Source organism: Gorilla gorilla, chromosome 6 (genome assembly GCF_029281585.2).
Source record: "Gorilla gorilla gorilla isolate KB3781 chromosome 6, NHGRI_mGorGor1-v2.1_pri, whole genome shotgun sequence".
NCBI classification, from domain to species: Eukaryota; Metazoa; Chordata; class Mammalia; order Primates; family Hominidae; genus Gorilla; species Gorilla gorilla.
This window is the reverse complement of record NC_073230.2, coordinates 13,633,267-13,657,246: the sequence shown is the minus strand read 5'-3', so window position 1 is coordinate 13,657,246 and position 23,980 is coordinate 13,633,267. Positions and strand designations below refer to the sequence as shown.

Sequence of the window (23,980 nt, the reverse complement as noted above, 5' to 3'; positions counted from 1 at the left end):
GACCGTCCATTCCCTGCCCCCTACTGACCCCACCTGGAGGGCAGAGAAGGTCTCACCATCTTGGGGTTGGGGGTCTCAGGGAGGGACGTGCCATCGCCTGCCTGGCGCTCGCCTGGGATCAGGGGAAGAGGCATCTCAGGGCACTCGCTGGGACCTACCGGGGAATAATGTCATTACCGTATCTGAGCTCTACAGCTCAGGCCCCGGCCCAGAACCAACAGGCCCTGCAGACCCAGGAGGGCCAATCCTGAGCCCTGCTTAGCTCCATTCCCTGGGATTCCCCACCTCACCAAGCCCATTTTGCAGGTGGAAAAACTGAGCTCTATTCATACCCTCCCCCTGACACCAGCCTTACCGCAGCTGAGGCCGGCCTCCAGGCCCTGGGACCGGAGGCTGCGGCGGCACATGGAGGAAGCCCGCAGGGAGCTCCGCGGCTGGGGCTCAGGCGTGGGCTCCGGCTCTAGGTCCAGCTCAGGCTCCGGCTCTGCTGTGGGACATGCAGGGAACATGGGGCCCTCTTGCCCTCTCAGCCAGACAAGGGACCTCCAAAACAGGGAGGGGAGGGCAGATGTCATCTGCACCAATATGCGGACCCCAAGCTACGGGGCCTGCCCTGCTTGCCTCCAGAACAGCTCTTCAGGGGAAGCCCCAGGGCAAGAAACCAGGTGCCAGGAGCAGCACCAGAATGCAGCACCAGAATGCAGCTAGCCTGAACTCAGGGGCCTAGCAGAGATCTCATGACAACAGCTTCCAGAGTCTCAATGCCCTGTGCTTGCCCCAGGCCAAGTCACTGCTGCCCAGAGAGGATTATGGGCAAAATAGAAGTGTTTTATTTTTGAGACTGTTTTGCTCTTGTTGCCCAGGTGGGAGTGCAGTGGTGCAATCTCAGCTCACTGCAACCTCCAGCTCCCAGGTTCAAGCGATTCTCCTGCCTCAGCCTCCCAAGTAGCTGGGATTACAGGTGTCCATCACCATGCCTGGCTAATTTTTGTATTTTTAGTAGAGATGCGGTTTCAACATGTGGGCCAGGCTTGTCTCAAGTTCCTAACCTCAGGTGATCCACCTGCCTCAGCCTCTGAAAGTGGTGGGATTACAGATGTGAGCCACCACACCTGCCTTTTTTTCTTTTCTTCTTTTTTTTTTTTTTTTTAAGACAGGTCTCACTCTGTCCCCCAGGCTGGAGTGCAATCAAGGCTCAGTGCAGCCTTGAATCCCAGGCTCAAGAGATCCTCCTGCCTGAGCCTCCCCAGTAGCTGGGATTACAGGTGTGTGCCACCACACCCAGCTAATTTCAAAATTTTTTGCTATGTTGCCCAGGCTGGTCTCCAACTCCTGAGCTCAAGTGCTCCTCCCACCTCATCCTCCCAAGTAGCTGGGACTACAGGTGCATACCATCACGCCTGGCTAATTTTTTATTTTTTATTTCTTTGAGATGGAGTCTCACCGTGTTGCCCAGGTTGGAGTGCAGTGGTGCGATCTCAGCTCACTGCAACCTCCATCTCCCGGGTTCAAGCAATTCTCCTGCCTCAGCCTCCCGAGTAGCTGGGATTACAACTGCGTACCACCACACCTGGCTTATTTTTGTATTTTTAGTACAGATGAGGTTTCCCCATGTTGGCCAGGCTTGTCTCGAACTCCTGACCTCATGTGATCGTCCTGCCTCAGCTCCACAAAGTGCTGGGATTACAGACGTGAGTCACCGCGCACGGCCACCCCTGGCTGATTTTTAAATATTTTGAATATATGGGGGTCTTGTTGTGTTGCCCAAGCTGGTCTTGAACTCCTGACCTCAAGTGATCCACCCACCTCAGCCTACCAAAGTGCTGGGATTACAAGAGTGAACCACTGCACCTGCAGCGGCTTTCAGAGCAGGTGCAGGATGCCTAGAACAGGGTAGAACACAGGCTTCAGCACACCTTCCATCCACATGGCCTGCATGCTGAGTGCAGGGGTTTGTGGGCATTCGGAGGGCACACTGAACAGACAGGTGGCAGCCACACATGGCACTGCAGGCCTGTGTGTGTGCAAGAAAGAGTACACTGGGAGCCCACCAGCCAGGTGGGATGTGGTCGTGTGCTCACGATCCTGGTGGTGGTGTTGGCATGTCTGGCAACCACGTGAGTTTCTTTCTTTTTTCTTTTTTTCTTTCTTTTTTTTTTTTTCTGGAGGCAGTAGCTTGATCATAGCTCACTGCAGCCTCGATCTCCTGGACTCAAGCCATCTTCCCACTTCAGCCTCCTGAGTAGCCGGGACTACAGGTGTGCATCACACCTGGCTAAATTAAAACTTTTTTTTTTTTTTTGGTAGAGACAGGCTCTTGCTATGTTGCCCAGGCTAATCTTGAGCTCCTGAGCTCAAGTGATGCTTCCACCTCAGTCTCCTAAAACCCTGGGATTATAGGTGTGAGCCACCACGTCCAGCCTTACACGAGTTCCTTCTCACAAGTTCCACTTCTCAGAGTACAGAGCGCAGCCACTGAGACCACTTCCATTTTGTGGGTGCAAAAACTGAGACTGCAGGTGGTTAGGTGCAGTGTCTAAAGTCTCAGGTTATGTTGTATATGCTGCATAAAGGTCACGGTGGGAAGGCGCGTCCGTGGGGCCACGTGTGGGCCTAGCCCTGGTGTATTGGGTGTGTACGTGCATGGCTGTGGACACTTCTATGTGGGAGGGGCCCAAATCGGCTGTAAGACCTCATAGGTGAGGCCAGATGCAGTGGCTCACACCTGTAATCTCTGTGCTTTGGGAGGCCGGGGTGGGAGGATCACTTGAGCCCAGGAGGTTGAGGCTGCGGTGAGCCATGATGGCACCACGACACTCCAGCCTGGGCAACAGAGCAAGACTCCATCTCAAAAAAAAAAAAAAAAAAAAAAAAAAAGGCTGGGCGTGGTGGCTCACACCTGTAATCCCAGAGCTTTGGGAGGCCAAGGCAGGTGGATCATGAGGTCAGGAGATAGAGACCATCTTGGTTAACATGGTGAAACCTCTTCTCTACTAAAAATACAAAAGAATAGCTGGGCGTAGTGACATGCGCCTTTAGTCCCAGCTACTCGGGAGGTTGACGCAGAAGAATCGCTTGAACTTGGGAGGCGGAGGTTGCAGTGAGCCAAGATCGTGCCATTGCACTCCAGCCTGGGGCACAAGAGTGAGACTCCATTTCAAAACAAACAAACAAGCAAACAAACACCTTCACAGGTGAGAACAGGTGTCTGTCTGTTCACCTGGTGAACTGGACAGTCAGCAGCTGCAGGCAGGGAAGTGGCAGGGGAGAGGACGCTTACCTGTCATGGCCGTGTAGCCCAGGAAGCATGCGATTTTCTCCTGACAGAGCTCCTGCTCCTCATAGGTCAGCAGCTGGTAGATGAACTGCCACAGGACCTGCTTGGCAGGGGTGTCCAGCACAGGGTAGACGTCAACGATGAGGGTGTCGATGTTCCTGGGGGAAGGTGCAGGAATGCGAGGCTCAATACTCATGGGCTTACCATGATGCACAGAGTGGGGGTAGACAAGACGGCACTTCCAAGCCACAGCGTCTGCCCTCATGCCCTATCCCTACCCTTGAAAGACAGAAGTGGGGGCCGGGCACCATGGCTCACAACTGTAATCCCAGCACTTTGAGAGGCCGAGGTGGATCATTTGAGGTCAGGAGTTCAAGACCAGCCTGGCCAACATGGTGAAACCCCGTCTCTACTGAAAGTACAAAAATTAGTCAGGTGTGGTGGTGCACACCTGTAATCCCAGCTACTCGGGAGGCTGAGGCAGGAGAATTGCTTGAACCTGGGAAGTGGAGGTTGCAGTGAGCTGAGATCATGTCACTGCACTCCAGCCTGGGAGACAGAGTGAGACTCCGACTCAAAAACAAAAACAAAAACAAAAAAAAGAAAAAAAGAGAGAGAGAGAAGTGGGCAGGAAGGCAGGCTCCAGGGATAGGGTAGCCAGACTCCAATCTCAGCTCTGCCACTTACCAGCTAAGTGACCTTTCTCAAGTGACTTACCCTCTCTGTGCCTCAGTTTCCTCATTTGTAAAAGGGGAATAAAAATAGCATCTACCTCATAGAGCTGTTGTGAAGGTTAAAACATACAGAGCAGGCTGGGTGCGGTGGCTCCCGCCTGTAATCCCAGCACTTTGGGAGGCTGAGGCGGCTGGATCACCTCAGATCGGGAGTTCAAGACCAGTCTGGCCAACATAGTGAAACCCCCTCTCTACTAAAAATACAAAAATTAGCTGGGCGTGGTGGCATGTACCCTCAGTCCCAGCTACTCAGGAGGCTGAAGTAGGAGAATCACTTGAACCCAGGAGGTGGAGGTTGCAGTGAGCTGAGATTGCACCACTGCACTCCAGCCTGGGTGACAGAGCAAGACTCTGTCTCAAAAAAAACCAAAAAACCAAAAAACATATAGAGCAGGCCAGGTATGGTGGCTCATGCCTATAATCCCAGCACTTTGGGAGGCTGAGGCAGGCGAATCATCTGAGGTCGGGAGCTCGAGATCAGCTTGGCCAACATGGTGAACCCTGTTTCTACAAAAAAATACAAAAATGTGGTAGGCATGTTGGTGTGCGCCTGTAATCCCAGCTACTCAGGAGGCTAAGGCAGGAGAATCGCCTGAGCGCAGGAGGCGGAGGTTGCACTGAGCCAAGATTGTGCCACTACACTCCAGCCTGGGCCACAGAGCGAGACTCTGTCTCAAAAAAATAAATAAATAAACAAAAATAAAAATAGGCTGGGGGTGGTGGCTCACGCCTGTAATCCTAGCACTTTGGGAGGCTGAGGTGGGTGGATCATGAGCTCAGGAGTTCGAGACCAGCCTGGCCAACGTGGTGAAACCCCCTCTCTACTAAAAATACAAAAATCAGCCAGGCGTGGTGGCGTGTGCCTGTAATCCCAGCTACTCGGGAGGCTGAGGCAGCAGAATCGCTTGAACCCGGGAGGTGGAGGTTGCAGTGAGCTGAGATCGCGCCATTGCACTCCAGCCTGGGTGACAGAGCAAGACCCCGTCTCAAAATAATAATAATAATAAAAATAAATAAATAAATAAATAAATAAATAAAAATAAAGTAGGAGAATATCTTTTGACCTAGAAGCAGGGAAGAGCTTAAAATTTCAAAAGCCAGAACTGTGGGCGGCAAGCCACCCAGATGCCAAGGCAAGAGACCGAAGGCACAAGCTGTTCCAATATAATAAAGAAAATACATAGAATAAGAATAGTTATACTAGAAATAGATTATAGATATGATTATATATGAATATTATTAATCATTAGTTTGTAGCATTACTGTTTATTCCAATATTATAATAATCTTTGTCCTACAATTATAACCTAGGAGAAACCAGGCCATACAGAGATAGGAGCTGAAGGGACACGGTGAGAAGTGACCAAAAGACAAGAGTGTGAGCCCTCCGTTATGCCTGGACAGGGCCACTAGAGGGCTCCCTGGTCTACTGGTAACGCCAGTGCCTGGGAAGGCACCCGTTGCTTAGCAGACCGGGAAAGGGAGTCTCCCTTTCCTGGTGGAGTTAAAGAAGACTCTGCTCCACCACTGCTTGTGGAAGGCCTGACGGCCCGCCCACAGCCATCCAGAGGCCTAACGCTGTCCCTGTGATGCTGTGCTTCAGTGGTCACGCTCCTGGTCCGCATTCATGTTCTGCCCTGTGCACCCGGCTCCACCTTCTAGATAGCAGCAGCAGAATTAGTGAAAGTACTAAAGTCTTTAAAATGCGTAGAAGAAATAATTACATAAGCTGTCCCCTCTTTCTCTCCGCCTCAGCTACCAAATAGGGAAGGGCCCCCTGTCTGGCAGACACGTGACTCACATGACCTTACCTATCATTGGAGATGACTCTCACTCCATACCCTGCCCCTTTGCCTTGTACACAATAAATAACAGCACGGCCAGGCATTCGGGGCCACTACTGGTCTCCGCGTCTTGGTGGTAGTGGTCCCCCGAGCCCAGCTGTCTTTTCCTCTATCTCTTTGTCTTGTGTCTTTCTTTCTTTTTTTTTTTTTGAGACAGAGTCTCGCTCTGTCGCCCAGGCTGGAGTGCAGTGGCACAATCTCGGCTCACTGCAAGCTCTGCCTCCCAGGTTCACACCATTCTCCTGCCTCAGCCTCCCAAGTAGCTGGGACTACAGGCGCCCGCCACCACACCCGGCTATTTTTTTTTTTTTTTGTATTTTTAGTAGAGACGGGGTTTCACCATGTTAGCCAGGATGGTCTCGATCTCCTGACCTCGTGATCCGCCTATCTCAGCCTCCCAAAGTGCTGGGATTACAGGCGTGAGCCACCGCGCCCGGCCGTCTTGTGTCTTTATTTCTATGATCTCTCATCTCCGCACACGAAGAGAAAAACCCACAGGCCCTGTAGGGCTGGACCCTACACAAAACTATAAGACCAAAAATGTGGTGAGTTTGATTATGCAAAATCAAGGTTATCTATTCAAGGAAGCCCAACTTAGACACATTCATGTTAGACACAACAGACCTAATAACAGAAGTAACAAATGGGAGAGAAATTTACAATGTTCAAAATCAAGGAGAAATCAGCATCTAAAATATACAAAGGTGTCCAGCCGTCGTGGCTCACACGTCATCCCAGCACTTTGGGAGGCTGAGGCAGGGGGATCACCTGAGTCAGGAGTTCGAGACCAGCCTGGCCAACATGGTGAAACCCCATCTCTACTAAAAGTACAAAAATTAGCCAGGCATGGTGGTGGGCGCCTGTAATCCCAGCTACTCAGGAGGCTGAGGCAGGAGACACACTTGAACCGGGAAGGCAGAGGTTGAAGTGAGCCAAGATCATGCCACTGAACTCCAGCCTGGGCGACAGAGCAAAACTCTGCCTCAAAATAAATAAATAAATAAATAAAATAAAATATACAAGGGTCTGGGAGCAGTGGCTCACACCTGTAATCCCAGCACTTTGGGAGGCTAAAATGGGTGAATCTTTTGAGCCCAGGAGTTCAAGACCAGCAACATGGCAAAACCCTGTCTCTACCAAAAAAAAAAAAAAAAATTAGCTGGGCATGGTAGGCGAGCGCCTGTAGTCCCAGCTACCTGGGGGGCGGAGGCACAAGGATCACTTTAGCCTGGGAGTTCGAGGCTGCAGTGAGCTGTGTTTGCACCACTGCACTCCAGCTTGGGTGACAGAGTGAGACCCTATCTCAGAAAATAAATAAAATAAAATATACAAGAAACTTCATGCCAGTCAACAAGGACAAAAAGTCCAAGAAAACAAAAATGGACAAAGGGTATGAACAGTAATTTATAGAGAAAATCCCAGAAAAAGTTCACAAGCATATTAAAAGATGCTTAAAATAATTAGTAATAGAAGAAAATCAAATAAAAATAACAGAATGTCACTTTTATGGCTAAGAAAGTAGCAAAAATAGGCCAGGCGTTGTGGCTCACACCTGTAATCCCAGCACTTTGGGAGGCTGAAGTGGGCAGATCACGAGGTCAAGAGATCAAGACCATCCTGGCCAACATGGTGAAACCCTGTTTCTACTAAAAATACAAAAATTAGCTGGGCGTGGTGGAGAGTGCCTGTAGTCCCAGCTACTCGGGAGGCTGAGGCAGGAGAATTGCATGAACCCAGGAGGTGGAGGTTGCAGTGAGCCGAGAGCACGCCACTGTACTCCAGCCTGATGACAGAGTAAGACTCCATCTCAAACAAAAAATAAAAATTAAAAAAAAGAAAGTAGCAAAAATAAAAAGTTGGGCATCACTGTGATCTAAAGGAATTTGGCTTTAGTTATAATCAATGTATGAAATTTACACTGGACAGAGCTAAACACATAGTAATTGGTGAATAAGTTAGACACAAAACATGATATCAAGCACAGTTTTTTTTTTTTTTTTTTTTTTTTTTTTTTTTTGGAGACGAAGTCTCATTTTGTCACCCAGGCTGGAGAGCAGTGGTGCGATCTTGGCTCACTGCAATCTCTGCCTCCTGGGTTCAAGTGATTCTCCTGCCTCAGCCTCCCGAGTAGCTGGAACTACAGGTGCGCACCACCATGCCCAGCTAACTTTTTCTTTTTGTAGAGATGGCTTCTTGCTCTGTTGCCCAGACTGGTTTTGAACTCCTGGGCTCAAACGATCCTCCTGCCTCAGCCTCCCAAAGTGCTGGGATTATAGGTGTCTGGCCTGGGTTTCTTTTTGATGTGATGAAGTTTTAAAATGGACCGTGGTGATGTTTGTACGTATTTGTGAATATACTAAAAACCACTGAATTGTATAATTAAATGGCAAATTGTATAGTATGTGAATTACATCTTAAGACTCTTTAAAGCCAAGTGCAGTGGCTCATGCCTGTAACCGCAGCACTTTGGGAGGATCACTTGAGCCCAAGAGTTCGAGACCAGCCTGGGTAACATAGTGAGACCTCCCCATCTTTTTTAAAAAACAAAACCAAACCAGGCCAGGTGCGGTGGCTCATGCCTGTAATCCCAGCACTTTGGGAGGCTGAAGCAGGTGGATCACCTGAGGTCGAGAGTTTGAGACCAGCCTGACCAACATGGAGAAACCCTATCTCTACTAAAAGTACAAAATTAGCCAGGCGTGGTGGTGTATGCCTGTAATCCCAGCTACTTGGGAGGCTGAGGCAGGAGAATCGCTTGAGTCCGGGAGGTGGGGGTTGCGGTGAGCCGAGATCGCACCACTGCACTCCAGCCTGGGCAATGAAGAGTGAAACACCATCTCAAAAAACAAAAACAAAAATAAAAAACCCTTCAAACAAAACAAAAAGGTATGGACAAGTGACAGGCTTTGCAGAGACCATAATAATGACCCCATGGACCGAGGAGTGTGATAAATGCAGCTGGCTGCAGCTGAGGTCCAAAAAGAAAGACACCAACCCTACCCCGAAGGGCCTGGCCCACGACAAGTGCCCACAGGTGGGGCTCTGGTGAAGGTCCCATCAAGAATGCTGCAGGTGGGCCAAGGCACAGTGGCTCACGCCTGTAATCCCAGCACTTTGGGAGGCCGAGGCGGGCAGATCACGAGGTCAGGAGTTTGAGACCAGCCTGACCAACATAGTGAAACCCTGTCTCTAGTAAAACCCTGTCTCTAGTAAAAATACAAAAAAATTAGCCGGGTGTGGTGGTGGGCACCTGTAATCCCAGCTACTCGGAGGCTGAGGCAGAAGAATCGCTTGAACCCAGGAGGCGGAGGCTGCAGTGAGCCAAGATCTCATCATTGCACTCCAGCTGGGTGACAGAGCGAGACTTCATCTCAAAAAAAAAAAAAAAAAAAAAAAAATAGAATGTTGCAGGTGGTTCCTGTCTGCCTCACTTCACAGAGAAGGCTGAGACTCGCCCAAGGTCACGTGACTAGGAGGTGTCAGAGTCAGAGATTGTTCCAGGGCAGCTCAATTGCCCACCACCCTGGGGCCCCTGATACCAGCAGCCACCTTCCTGAGCATCCCCCAGGAGAACGGGACTGAGGAGGTTCAGGCAGGGAGACTAGGATGTGAGTCTAGGCAGGACTTAGGGCCCACCCAGGGCAGGGCCCCACCGCGGCTCTGGCCCGGTCACCTGTGCTGGAAGAAGCTCTCGAGGGCCCGGCAGACCCCGTAGCGCTCAGGAGGTGTGAGTAGGTGCTCCAGCTGCTGGCTGAAGGTCCTCCCTTGGACCCGGATGCTGGACGGCAGGATCTCCGCCACCCACTGCAGGGAGGTGAGCGCCGACGACGGGTTGGGTGAGTCCAGAGAATCGGAGTCTGCTGGGACCACAGGCGGGAGAGGCATGAGTGACTGAGAGTCCCAGGCCAGGTGCAGTCTCCCTGGCTTTTGAGGTCAGGAGACCTCCTGAGCTGGGGTGTGGCTGTCCAGTGCCATGCATGGGAAGGCATGCCTGCGGCCCGACACTGGGGCCAAGGATAGAGGGAGTCAGCCCTGGGAAGGGTCCCTAAGGCTATACACTAGGGTTTTTTGTTTGTTTGTTTTGAGACAGAGTCTCGCTCTGTTGCCCAGGCGGGAGTGCAATGGCGCGATCTCGGCTCACTGCAACCTCCGCTTCCTGGGTTCAAGTGATTCTCTTGCCTCAGCCTCCCAAGTAGCTGGGACTACAGGCACGCGCCATCACGCCCAGCTAATTTTTGTATTTTTAGTAGAGACAGAGTTGCGCCATGTTGCTCAGACTGGTCTCAAACTCCTGGCCTCAAGCGATCCTCCCACCTTGGCCTCCCAAAGTGCTGGGATTCCAGGCATGAGCCACCATGCCCAGCCTCACTGGGGTTCTATAGCACCACTTAGGAGGCAGCCCCGGGGAGGCAAGCTGCAGGTTTAGGGGAAGAGCTGAGTCCTCCGCACTGTGACTCTCACATATAGCAGCCCGGGCAGGGTCTCTGTGGGCCAAGGAAGCCAAGTGTCCATGGGGGTCTCACCACTGGCAAATGGGACGAGCCCTTCCTCCACCACCAGCGTGGGCATGGCACCACTGCCCTGCAGCATAGACACCACCTTGTCATGGGAGCAGTTCCTGCCAAGCAGAGATGGCCCAGGAGGGCCTGACTGGGGTGAGCCCTGTCCACGGCCACCAGCCAGACCTCCCTGTCCTGTCCACAGAGGTCACACAGCAAGACCACCTCTGTGTGACTCTGTGTCCCCAGCATGGAGCTGGAGTATTTTCTGGTTGGAAGGATGAACTGAGGTCCTGGCTAGAGTTGGCGACTGGAGAGGAGGAGGGTTAGATTCAAGAGTTCCCATTGGAAGAGGGACAGACCCTGGGGACCAACTGGTGAGAGGAGATTGTGATCACAGCCTGGGTGCCCCAAGAGGCAGGAGTCTTGCAGGGGGTGGGGGCAGCTCATCACCAACCCCTGGTGTCCCCAATAGCCTCTGACCTCATGTCCAGTCCATTGAGGAAGAGGATCCGGTCACCTGACTTGAGGGCAGCATTGTCAGCTGGGCTCCCTGGAAGCAAGAAGAGAGGGTGTGCCAGTCAGCTGGGCAGGATGCTATCCTGTTTTACAGGCGAGAAATGGAGACTCAGAGACCCATAGCTTGCCAGGCATGGTGGCTCACACCTGTAATCTCAGCACTTTGGGAGGCCAAGGCAGGAGGATCGCTTGAGCCCAGGAGTTCGAGACCAGCTTGGGCAACATAGCGAGACCCCATCTCTACCAAAAAAAAAAAAAATACAGAGCCCCATAGGCATGGGTGGCAGAGGAGAGTCAAATCAGGTCAGCAGACCCCTGTAATATACTCTGCACGTCTCTGATCTCAGCTGCTCTAAGGATCTAAGGACCACGGGAGTGATCCCCTAGCGGGGGCACAGCATGGACCCCCAGTGCTGGAGAAGAGCAAGGTCTGGAGGGCAGGACTTAGGCAGCATCAGTACTTCTTGAGTCCCTGCTCCATACACTGTTCTTAGCCCCACACAGAAAGGTCCTGTCAGGGTCTGGGATTCCTCTTTACTTCAGGAGAATTATTTTCTGTATTTTTTTTTTTTTAATTTTAGAGACAGGGTCTTGCTGAAGTGCAGAGGTGTGATCACAGATCACTGCAGCCTCAACCTCCTAGGCTCAAGCAGTCTTCCCACCTCAGCCTCTGAGTAGCTGGGACCATAGGCACGCACCACCACTCCGGGCTAATTTTTTTTTTTTTTTTTTTTGGGATGGAGTCTCGCTCTATCACCCAGGCTGGAGTGCAGTGGCGTGATCTAGGCTCACTGCAACCTCTGCCTCCTGGGTTCAAGCTATTCTCCCACCTCAGCCTCCTGAATAGGTGGTACTACAGCCACCACGCCTGGCTAATGTGTGTGTGTGTGGGTGTGTGTGTGTGCATTAGCGTGTGTTTAGTAGAGACGAGGTTTCGCCATATTGCCCAGGCTAGTCTCTAACTCCTGCTCAAGTGATCCACCCGCCTTGGCCTCCCAAAGTGCTGGGATTACAGACATGAGCTACCATGCCCGGCCACCCAATTTTTGTATTTTTTGTAGAGACGAAGTTTCACCATGTTGCCCAGGCTGGTCTCAAACTCCTGGCCTCAAATGATCCTCCTGCCTCAGTCTCCCAAAGCGCTGGGATTACAGGTGTGAGCCACCACATAGGCCTCTTTCTGCCTCTTTTATGAGTCATCATTCTAAATGTAATTTGGAAAGTAGGGAAAATGATCAATGGTTAAATAAAATATACTCTCAGATTGCGAGAAGTTCTCTCTGGGGGAAGTGGAAACTGTCCAGAGAAGAGAGGGAACAATTAGGGAAGACTTCCCGGGAGAGGCGAGATGGGGGAAGTCCTTTCCCTGGACCAAAAAGGAGAGAGTGATGGTGGTGGCGAATCCAATCTGGCCTGCCTGGAATGGTGGGACAGCTAAAGAGGTTGTCGCAGGGAATCAAAGAGCACTCCTGGGCCAGGAGTCAGGAGATCCCAGTTTCTGGTCCTTAATTTACCAGAGCCTCTCCAGGCCTCAGTTTCCCCATCTGTAAAAGCTTCCATCTAAGCATCCATTTGGCTTCCTATGACAGGAAAGGCATGGGATCACTGGCTTGCAGTTTGGGTTGGGAAGAATAGCAGACCTGGATGTTTTTTTTCTTTTTTTGAGACAGGGTCTTGCTCTGTCACCCAGGCTGGAGTGCAGTGGCACGATCATAGCTCACTACAGCCTCGAACTTCTGGGCTCAAGTGATCCTCCCACCCCAGCCTCTAGAGTAGCTGGGACTACAGGCATGTGCCTCACTATTGCTCAGACTGGTCTCAAACTCCTGGGCTCAAGTGATCTTCCTGCCTCGGCCTCCCAAAGTGCTGGGATTACAAGTGTGAGCCACTGCACCCAGCCACACCTGGATTCTAACAAGGCCCTAGGCCAGGTATCTCTGGCTACACATGTGGGAGAGACTGGGAGATGGAGATGGTGGTGGTGGCATGGTTGGAACAGCCACATCCACAGAGGAGAGATTAATCACTTCTAGAGGAAGCTCTCCAGAGAGCAGCTTTGGGCCTTTTGCTTACAATATGGTGTCAACAATTTAGTGATGCCCGAATCGGGGAAGAACCTGAACATGCCACTTCTCAGGATTAAGTCTCAGAACAGCCTGAAGCCTGTAAGGATGATGCACTGACACTGAAGTGCTCTTCCAGGGCTGGGACTACCGGCCTCAGTTTCCCCCTTTGTAAAAGCGTCCATCTAAGCATCCATTTGGCTTCCTATGACAGGAAAGGCATGGAATCAGTCCCGGGCTGGGACTACAGGATCAGACGATGCCCAGCTCACAGATCCATACACTGGAGATGTGATGACATGCAGAGTGTGGAAAGAATGCATTGGCATGGCCACCAATGGGGATGTGTAACCAGAAGCATTACACTTAGGTGCTGGGAGGGGACGGATGCAGGACAGAGCAGGTGACCCAGTTCTGAGCAGATGGTTACAGGGAGGGAGAATTCAATTCAGCTCTAGGAGACACTTCTGCCCTACAAACACCTTCCACAATGAATATGAGTGCACACACACCCCTGCCCCACTGGAGGGGCAGGAAGAAAGGGATTCTTGCACTGCAGAGGTTCTGCGTTCTTCAAGATGCCATGGTTGGGCATGGTGGCTCACGCCTGTAATCCCAACATTTAGGAGGCTGAGGCAGGAGGATCACTTGAGCCCAGGAGTTGGAGGCTACAGTGGGCCATGATCATGCCACTGCACTCCAGCCTGGGTGACAGAGGGAGACCTCATCTCTGGTTTGTTTTTTTTGAGATGGAGTCTCACTCTGTCGCCCAGGCTGGAGTGCAATGGCATGATCTCAGCTCACTGCAAGCTCCGCCTCCTGGGCTCACGCCATTCTCCTGCCTCAGCCTCCCGAGTAGCTGGGACTACAGGCACCTGCCACCACACCTGGCTAATTTTTTTCTGTATTTTTAGTAGAGACGGGGTTCCACCGTGTTAGCCAGGATGGTCTCAATCTCCTGACCTCGTGATCCGCCTGCCTTGGCCTCCCAAAGTGCTGGGATTACAGGCGTGAGCCATCGCACCCGGCCGACCTCATCTCTTAAAATAAAATTAAATAGGCCGAGTGTGGTGCTCTTGCCTGTAATTCCAGAACTTTAGGAGGCCAAGACGGGTGGATCACCTGAGGCCAGGAGTTCAAGACCAGCCTGGCCAACATGACGAAGCCCCATCTCTACTAAAAATACAAAAAAATTAGCTGGGTGTGGTGGCAGGCGCCTGTAATCTCAGCTACTCAGGAGGCTGAGGCAGGAGAATCGCTTGCACCTGGGAGGCAGAGGCTGCAGTGAGCTGAGATCACGCCATTGCACTCCAGCCTGGTCAACAAGAGCAAAACTCTGTCTCAAAAAATTAAATTAAATTAAATTTTAAAAATAGGCCAGGTGTGATGGCTCACGCCTGTACTCCCAGCGCTTTGGGAGGCCAAGGCAGGAGGATTACTTGAGCTCAGGAGTTCAAGACCAACCTAGGCAATACGGCAAAACCCCAGCTCTACCAGAAATACAAAAAATTAGCTAGGCATGGTGGCGTGCGCCTGTGGTCCCAGCTACTCTGGAGGCTGAGGTGGGAGGATCACTTGAGCCTCGGAGATGGAGGTTGCAATGAGCCAAGATTGCACCACTGCACTCCAGCCTAGGTGACAGAGCGAGACACTATCTCATTAAAATAAAATAAAATAAAATAAATAAAAAGATGCCATGATTTCAGGAACAAGAAGGAGCTAGCAGGGTGGGAGGAGAGCGAAGTCCATATTCAGCAGGGGTTAGACAGCAGGCAGAAGCCCTGAGGCCCTTTTGGCTGTCTGAGTCTGGCCTGCCAGGCAAGAACCCAGTTCAGCGTGGGCACTCCATGAAGCTCGTGTTGCTGGGGGCACAGCCTGGGTAGGCACCAGCTCAGTCCTGGCTGCCCCAGAGTCCTAGACAGTGCCCCCGGCCCTCCCTGTGGACACAGGAAAGGTCTGGATGCAGAACCTGGTTCCCTTGGCTTGGGGTGATGCTGAATTTAGAGGGGCAGGGGTGGGGTGCCCCAACTCAGGCAGAAGGCTCTGGCCTCAAGCATCTTAGGTAGGAATGGGATTCAGATCTGCTGGCTCTGGGACACTCTGGGGACACCGTCTACACAAGGATGGTACCTGACGGGGAGGGGTTGCTGAGCAGGAGCCTACATGGGGTACAATGACCCGGCAGAGCCACCACGGGGCCCTTCACCCCATCCTGGGCCTTAGGGACTCTTAGGGCAACCGGTCCACCCCTCACCAGGCAGGACAGACTCGATCCAGACAGGCCCGTGGCCGCGAAGTGTGAAGCCGAAGCTCTTGTTGCCTTTGTAGACTCGGACAGTCCTGGGGGAAAAAGAAGGGGCGAGCAGCATGATGGAGAGGGGGCCCTGAGGCGCAGAGGTTGGAGATGTCCCGTGTCCCTCTCCCCTTAACCTCTCCGGCCCCCTAAGCACCCCAGATGCCCAGCCCCGCCCCTACGCCCTCTTCCCGGGTCTCGGTCCCGAGCCCACCCGCAGGGAGGCGCCCGCTGCCAGTGCCTGTGAGCCCCGCGTACCTGCGCGCGCCCCCGGGGCCGGCGAGGCCGCCCACCAGCAAGGAGGCCCTGCGCGGGGGCGGCTCATCGGGGCGGCGCGGCGGGGCGCTGGCGCGCGTGGACACCAGGAGGCGCTCCGGCCGCTCCTCGCTGCGGCTCCGGCGCAGTCGCTGCGCGCCCTGGGCCCGGCGGGCGCGGCACAGCTTGCCCAGGAGGCCCTGCGACACCACCTCGTCGAAGCGCGCCCGGTGCTTCTTGGGGATGAAGATCCTGCCGGCGAGGACGGCGGAGTCGGGGCGCGTTCCCGGACCCCGGATCTCTGCAAACCGCGGCCCGAAGGCGCGTCCTCGCTGGCGGCGCCCTAGGCTCTCCCACCTCTTCCCAGGAGTGGCGGAGGGCTGGGGGGATCGGGATGAGCAGCCGGTAGCACCCCAGTCTCCCCCTCGCTGCTCGGATTTGCGCCCCCAGCTAGGACTTGGCGTCCTGCTCGCTTCACCTAGGGAATGGCCCGTTCGGACCATCCTCCCTGACTCTGGCCACTGCAGGGCCCGAGCCCCCCAAAGCCAGGCCACGGACCCGTTCCTCCTCCTGCCTCTGTCCTCTCCCCCCACTCCCTCTGCACCCGCCAGGCCAAGCCCTGAGCCAGGGATCCCCACCACCCACTGTCTCCCACCTCGTCTCTAGATGGCTCTGCTGGAGGAAACTGGAACCCACGAGCCCCTCACCACGCCTCCAGTCTTCCTGCTTGCTTCTCTAGCCAGGCCCATCTGCAGCTGCCCACTCAGATATCTGCCAGGAACCCCGTTTCTGCCACCTTCAGTCCTATCTCTAAGCTCTTGCCCAGGCTCTTGCCCCAGCCTGGTCCACTCCTTTGCTTCCTTAGCTAAATGAGGCTCCGTACCCAACACTGGCCTCCTTCCAACTTAATCCTACATGTATTCAGGGAGCCCCTGCTATCTGTGCCAGCCAGGAACTGGCGTTCAAAGCTGAAGGGGCTGTGGCTCCTGCTCTCAAAGTAGTTACCTTGGAAGTGAGAGGCAGGGGGAAGGCCCGTGGGTCTCAGCTGCAGGGCTAGAAACTCTCTCTCTTTCTCTGTCTCTCTCTGTTCTTTTCTCTCTTGAGAGAGGGTCTTGCTCTGTCTCCCAGGCTATAGTACAGTGGCACGATCATAGCTCACTGTAACCTGGAACTCCTGGTCTCAAGGGATCCTCCTGCCTCAGCCTCCCTTGTGGCTAGGACTACAGGCACATGCCACCAGGCTAATTTTTTTTTTTTTTTTTTTTTTTTCAGACAGAGTCTTGCTCTGTCGCCCAGGCTGGAGTACAATGGTGAGATCTCGGCTCATTGGAACCTCCACCTCCCCAGTTCAAGTAATTCTTCTGCCTCAGCCTCCCGAGTAGCTGGGATTACAGGTGCATGTCACCACCACGGCTAATTTTTGTATTTTTAGTAGAGATGGGGTTTCACCATGTTGGCCAGGCTGGTCTTGAACTCCTGACCTCAGGTGATCTGCCCGCCTCGGCCTCCCAAAGTCCTGGGATTAGACGTGAGCCACTGTGCCCGGCATTTTTTTTCTTTTTAATTTTTTTTGTAGAGATGAGGCTCTATGTTGCCCAGGCTGGTCTCAAACTCCTGGGCTCAGGTGATACTCCCATCTCTGCTTCTCAAAGTGCTGGGATTACAGGCGTGAGCTACAACACCCAGCCTTGGAAGCTTTCCGGGGGTTATGTCTATAGTTCAATCCTGAGCCACAGTGACTGGCCAGGGCTCAGAACACAGGAGAGACTCAGTCAACAGGAGATCCACCAGCAGCCTAACCCCATCTCTGAGTAATGGCAGCAGTTAACATCCTGATGGACTCTCCGGTCTGTGGCAGAGGATTCTGAGGCACAGAAAGGACCTGTAGCTCTCCACGGTTACACAGATGGCCTGTGGCACAGCTGGCATCAGAGACCAGACTTCAGCGCTCAGCACTGTGGCAGGACCTCTAACAAGAGCCCCTGAAGGTCTGGTTGCCTGTGAGGTCTCCCTGGCTGCATCCCAAGGCCCCCTTCCCTGTTCCTTGTACCAGGTGCCAGGGCCAAGGGCAAGAGGAGGGGGAGAAGGGAGAAGGGATCAGTGGCCTTGCAACTGAAAGACAAACCCCTCTGAGGTGTCCCAGCGGCCCTCACACTTCCCTCCACCTCTGTGGGTAGGAGTAATTAGGCCCGCCAGGCAAAAGAAATTGCCTGGTGGGAGGAAGTGGGTGTGGATTCTCAGGGAGGAGGCTCTGTCCCCGCAGTGAGCTCTGCCCCAGGTCTGGATGGTCCAGGGGGTAACCAGGAGCCAGGATGAATGTCCTGCTCACCTCTGCCCGGTGCCCATTCCTATCCACCTGCAATGCTTCCTGCAAATCCGGAAACTCAGCCTCATCCCCCAGATGGTCATTTAAGGTCTCCGGAGCCTGACCGCTCCATCTGCCAGGCCTGCACATTCCTTAGAGCCTCCCAGACCTCAAGCCTCATGTCCAAGCAAAGGAGAGAAGACACACACACCTGAGACTGTCCACCTCACTTCCGGCTCCAGCCACAGACTCTGAAGACATCACCCCATGCACCCAACCCTTGAGTCCAACCTGGGCAGGGGTCAAGAGGACATCACAGCTCTACCTTCCAGCAGCAACTAGAAAAGGCCCTGTCGTCCGGGCGCGGTGGCTCAAGCCTGTAATCCTAGCACTTTAGGAGGCCGAGGCAGGCAGATTACTTGAGGTCAGGAGTTCGAGACCAGCCTGGCCAAAGTGGTGAAACCCCATCTCTACTAAAAATACAAAACTTAGCCAGGCATGGTAGTGCACTCCTGTAATCCCAGCTACTCAGGAGGCTGAGGCACGAGAATTGCTTGAACCGGGGAGACAGAGGTTGCAGTGAGCCGAGATTGTACCACTGCACTCCAGCCTGGGCAACAGAGTGAGACTCCATCTCAAAAAAAAGAAAAGGCCCTGTCCCCCAGGTGGGAACCAGGCTGTCACCAACTGCACAGATGGAAGAAGGTTGGGCAGCCCTTTCCTTACTTGGTGTTTTTGGGGCTGAGACAGAGGCCAAGGCTGTCTGGTGAGCCAGACATCCAACCTGGCTCCTGCTGGCCCTCCATGCAGCTCAGTCTGGCCCAGAGTCCCCAGCCCTGGGTCTGCCCTAAATCGACTGACCCAGCAGAGCCAGGAGCAGTGGGGCCACAGTGACTATTACCACCAGTCACTATCCCCCCGACTGGCAGTCCAGCAATCACTGTCTCTGGACTCTGAAGTCCCTGCTATGCCAACAGGCCTCTCTCAGGCCACAGAACTCTTCCTGGGGGCCACACAATGACCTTGCACACCGGGTCAGTTCTGTTCTCTCTGCCAGAGTCAGGTCTAAATCCAACCCCAAGTTCCTACCCCGCCCCCTCCTAGGGTCCTCTCTCCCCACCCAGCTCTCTCTCTCTCTCTCTTTTTTTTTTTTTTTAAGACAGAGTCTCGCTCTGTCACACAGGCTGGAGTGCAGTGGTGCGATCTCAGCTCACTGCAAGCTCTGCCTCCAGGATTCATGCCATTCTCCTGCCTCAGCCTCCCGAGTAGCTGGGACTACAGGCGCATGCCTTCACACCCGGCTAATTTTTTGTATTTTTAGTAGAGACGGGGTTTCACCGTTTTAGCCAGGACGGTCTCAATTTCCTGACCTCATGATCCGCCCGCCTCGGCCTCCCAAAGTGCTGGGATTACAGGAGTGAGCCACCGCGTCCGGCCTTTTTTGTTGTTGTTGTTTGTTTGTTTGAGAGAGACTCTCTGTCGCCCAGGATGGAGCGCAGTGGTACACTCTTGGCTCACTGCAACCTCCGCCTCCCAGGTTCAAGCGATTCTCCTGCCTCAGCCTCTCGAGTATCTGGGGCTACAGGCATGCACCACCACACCTGGCTGGTTTTTTTAATTTTTAGTAGAGACGGGGTTTCACCATGTTGGTCAGGCTGGTCTCGAACTCCTGACCTCAGAAGATCCGCCCCCCCCACCCCCCTCGCCCTCCCAAAGTGCTGGAATTACAGGCGTGAGCCACTGCGCCTGGCCCCCCACCCAGCTTTCTTTATCTCACCTTTGATCATCAGCCAGCGAAATGGTGGCAAGGGGACAAGGGTTCCCTGGTTCAGTATAGGGAGCACGGCAGTGGAGAGGTCGTGCCCCCCAAACTCAGGACGAGATGCCCCCGATTTTCACAAGAGCACCCAACCTCAGTCTCGGCCCTCTGTCCTGTCCCCTAGACCAGCCCAGCTGTAGGAAGGAAAGTGGGCTTTCAATCCCAGCCTTTTATCCCAACACCGACTCTTTAGGGCCACGCACGGGTTCTGAGCGCCCAACGCTTAGACCTCGCCGCCCCGGTACCCACCGAGTTTATTTCCAACCTCCCTGGGCCTCGGGCTCCGCCCAGGCTCGGAGGGTGCCCACCCAGGGAAGGGAAGCCCCTCCACGCTCCAGCCCCACCCCCTTTCAGACCAGCCCGAGGCGGATCCGTGGCGCACAGGGCGCACGGTTCCCGGAGGCGCGGGACGCGATGGGGAAGCTACCGAAAGTGCCGAGAGAAGCCCTGGTCCTTCCCCATCTGGAGCCGGGGACCGCAGCGCGGCAGGTGCCGAAGGGCAGGGGGTAGCCGAGCCCAGGAATGGAGCGAGCGCGCCGCGACTCCACGCACCTCTGCCCTGCGAGCGCGCGCGGCCCCTCCCGAGCGGTCCCGGCCCGCAGCCCCGCCCTGCCCCCTTTTGGTGGCCCCGCCCCCTCCAGGTAGCCCCGCCTCTGCCCTGCTGGGACCCTTTTGGTCGCTCTGGGGTGCAGCGGAAACTGGCGGCGGTTTGAAGCCGCCGCGCTCACTCCCCTTGGCTCTCTCCGTTATTCCCTTCCCAGGATCCTCGCCTGCGTCCTCTCCAGCTACTGCGCCCCGGACCCCCACACAGTGGCGAGTCCCCGCAGTTCAGAGGAAGCCCCGACGCCCTTTGGTAGAGCATGCAATATTTTCCGGAGGGGATGCCCTTTGCGCTGGGCCTCCAGGGCTCAGCAGGAGTCGGCCGGCTAGAAGAAGCCCTGTTTACCCTCCCCGGGGTCGGGAGGGACCCACCTCAGCCTCCCAAGTAGCTGGGACTACAGGCATATACTATCATGCCTGGCTAATTATCGGCTGTGGCCAAGAAGAGGCTGGATAGGGAGGCTTTGAATGCCGTGGTCAGCAGCTGAGACCCCACTCTGGGAAGAGGAAGGAGCCGTGGGAGGGTTTCATGGTTCAAGGAGAGGTGGAAGGACTCCAAAGGTTTTGGCACACCAGGAGAGGGCTGATGCTGGGAGGTGACCCAGAGGGGGGTGTTGGGATGGGACAAGAAGCCGAATTCCAAAACACAGAGGAGGTGGAGTGTCTGAGGCCTGGGGAGTCAGTGCAAGTGAGGACAGGACGCCCAGGCTGCGACAACCCCCAGGTGAGTGGGGAGGGAGCGAGTAGAGGGCCTCCCGGAGCTGCGCCTCTTGCCCTGCCAGGAGAGAAGAGGGAAGGAGCATTAAAGGGGAGGAGAGGGAGGCCACAGGAAAGGAGGTCTGGACTCTTCCCTGGGGGCTCTGGGCCTGCCATCCCCTGAACAGCAGCAGGAGGGGACCCCAGCGTGCCTGCTTGCGTGTCATGTCTCAAGGAGTCCCGACTGCCTCTGGAGAGGCCCAGAATCAGACCTGAGGAACAAATGAGAGTTGGGGTAACCAGTTCAAGGCACATCCTGGGGAGGGGCTCTTCAGGGGCAGCCCCAACCAGAACATCAGCATGAAGCCCTCTCCAAAGACAGGCAGGAATAGCAGAGGCAAGATGCCCCGGGACTTTCCCTCTGTCTCACTCAGAGGGACAGCTCCCATGGGGCAGCCTGTGGGTACCTGCAGGCAGCACAGGGAGGACCCTCTGGTCCGATCATCGGTCTGTGATACTGTCCACGCACTGCTCCCCAATACACCGCAGCCCCCCATTCCTGGCCCTAGCAAGACCATCACCTTGCTGTGACCCCCCGTGGCTGTACTTCTTCCTGGAAGCAGCCAGAAACTGGAGCCAGTGCCCACTCATGCCGTGCCCTCCCCAAGCCCTGTCCTCAGCCCTGCAAGGGAGAGAAGCAGCTGACAAGCCTCCCAGCCAGCACAGCTCTCTGACGTCTGTGGGGCCCCAGCCATCCCATTATGATTGGAGCCATTCCTGGTTGTATTGTGCCAGCTGCAGTGGCCCAGAATCCAGAACCACATATGGCCAAAGGCTCTGAAAACCATCCACCGTGCTGTGGGCACAGGAGATGCAACCAGGGAGCAGACGCCCAGGGTCAAATCCAGGCACGCTACCTCAGAGCCAGGTCTCCGTGGGCACAGTGGGGCCAGCTGCTCATGCCTGTGGCCAGGTGACCCAGGGCAGCATGAGGTGGTCACCCAGTCACTAGGAGATCACCAGGGGACAGGCAACAGCCGGACTTCCCTGAAGTGTCTGCTCCAGCAAAAGGCATTGCCTAAGGTTCCTCCAGAGCTGTACTTCTCAACCAGTCGTGATTTTGGTCCACCCAGGGGATATTTGGCAGTCACTCGGCATTTTGTTTGTTACAAAATGACAACTGACAGGGGGTTGTGCTACTGGCATCTAGGGGTAGAGGCCTGGGATGCTGCTAAACATCCTATAATGTGCAGGACAGCCCCTGACAACAGAGAAATATCAGCTCCTAAATGTCAGCAGTGCCCTACTTGAGACACCTGCTCTTGGGAACAAGAGCTTCCCTAAAAGAAGCCAATACTAATTGAGCACATATTTTATGCCTGGTGCTTCTATCTACACGTCTCATAGAATTCTCCCAACATCTCTCTCACTTATTTTTAGAGACAGAGTCTCACTCTGTCACCCAGGCTGGAGTGCAATGGCATGATCATCAATCACTGCAGCCTCAAATTCCTGGGCTTAAGTGATCCTCCCACCTCAGCCTCCCAAATAGCTAGGACTACAGGCATGTACCACTATGCCTGGCTAATTTTAAAATTTTTTTTTTGTAAACATGGGGTCTTGCTCTGTTGCCTAGGCTGGTCTTCAACTCCTGGCCTTAAGCAATCCTTCTGTTTCAGCCTCCAAAATCGCTGGGATTACAGGCAGGCACCACTGCCCCCAGCTCATTTTTAAACTTTTTTTTTTTTTTAAGAGATGGGGTCTTGCTATGTTGTCTAGGCTGGCCTTAAGCTCCTGGGCTCCAGTGATCCTCCTACCTCAGCCTCCCAAAATGTTGGGATTACAGGCATGAACCACCAAACCCAGCTAATTTTTTATTTGTATTTTTTGTAGAGATGGGGTTTCACTATGCTGCCCAGACTGGTCTTGAATTCTGGCCTTAAGCAACCCTCCCACCTCAGCCTCCTAAAATGCTGGGCTTACAGGCATGAACCACTGCACCCAGTCCCAATAACTCTATATTATGGTGTTCATGACACTTGGCACTGAAGCAGAAGAGGGTGACAGGGTGCAGATGGTCCCTCACACGCCACCCTTAGATTCTCAACTCACCTTTCCTGCTTTCAGTTGGCCAAGTTCATTTACATGGTTTCCTACCAAGAACCCTGCTGAGAACACCCAGAAACTACCAAGCCCATTTTACAGACAAACTGTAGATGTCAGTGAACCTGCTTGAGATTGCACTGCCAGTGAGTGGACCTGTATTCAAGCCGGGTCTGTCCGGATTCCGAATCCCAGCTTCTACCATGACCTGCCCCTGACCTGACACCCCGTTCCCCCCACGCCACCACTCATATTTCCTGAAACGCTAGCAGACCGCAAAGCTGACTCTGCTTTCCTGTTCCCTCCTGGCCACGTCACACTTTTCAAACTGCCTGGCCTGTCCTAATTAGAAAGCCATTTTCTCACTTCATCAGACCGGGATCCCTTTGGGGACAGACCCAAATTAGCCTCCCAGTCGCAGGATTAACCGTTGTGGTGAAGGAATAGGAGACCTCCTGCTTACATGGTGACCACGGACCCATCTCACCCTTTACAGCAGCCGCGCTGTCCAAGGGAACGTTCTGTGAAGATGGACAAGGTCTACATCCGCCTGGTCCTGTACGGTAGCCGCTAGCCATATGTCACTGTCACTGTTGTGTGCTTGGAATGTGGCTAGTGAGACTGAGAAGCTGAACTTTATATTTTATCAAATATTAATTACATTTAACTTTTTTTTTTTTTGGAACAGAGTCTGGCTCTGTCACCCAGGCTGGAGGCTGGAGTGCAGTGGCTTGTTCTCACCTTACTGCAACCTCCACCTCCCGGGTTCAAGCGATTCTCCTGCTTCAGCCTCCCAAAGTAGCTGGGATTACTGGCAACTGCCATCATGCCCAGCTAATTTATTTATTTATTTATTTTGAGATAGAGTTTCACTCCTGTTGCCCAGGCTGGAGTGCAATGGCACGATCTCGGCTCACTGCAATCTCCGCCTCCCAGGTTCAAGTGATTCTCCTGCCTCAGCCTCCCGAGTAGC

General features: G+C 53.9%; 1 protein-coding gene across 2 annotated transcripts in view; it reads right to left on the bottom strand.

Annotated features, from left to right (window-relative positions):
- Positions 1-20,181, bottom strand: part of GRID2IP (Grid2 interacting protein) — a 40,719-nt gene extending 20,538 nt beyond the window's left edge. The window contains exons 1-9 of one of the 2 annotated variants that reach the window (XM_055346486.2): positions 20,036-20,181; positions 15,488-15,736; positions 15,191-15,276; positions 10,838-10,907; positions 10,379-10,473; positions 9,529-9,712; positions 3,281-3,435; positions 356-487; positions 57-154 (exon numbers count right to left, since the gene is read on the bottom strand). In XM_055346486.2, coding sequence (XP_055202461.1) covers positions 57-154; positions 356-487; positions 3,281-3,435; positions 9,529-9,712; positions 10,379-10,473; positions 10,838-10,907; positions 15,191-15,276; positions 15,488-15,736; positions 20,036-20,070 — 1,104 coding nt within the window. In that variant the 5' untranslated portion in view covers positions 20,071-20,181. The remainder of the gene's footprint in view (positions 1-56; positions 155-355; positions 488-3,280; positions 3,436-9,528; positions 9,713-10,378; positions 10,474-10,837; positions 10,908-15,190; positions 15,277-15,487; positions 15,737-20,035) is intronic. The other variant, XM_055346488.2, reaches the window with a different exon arrangement.
- Positions 20,182-23,980: the final 3,799 nt, after the last annotated feature.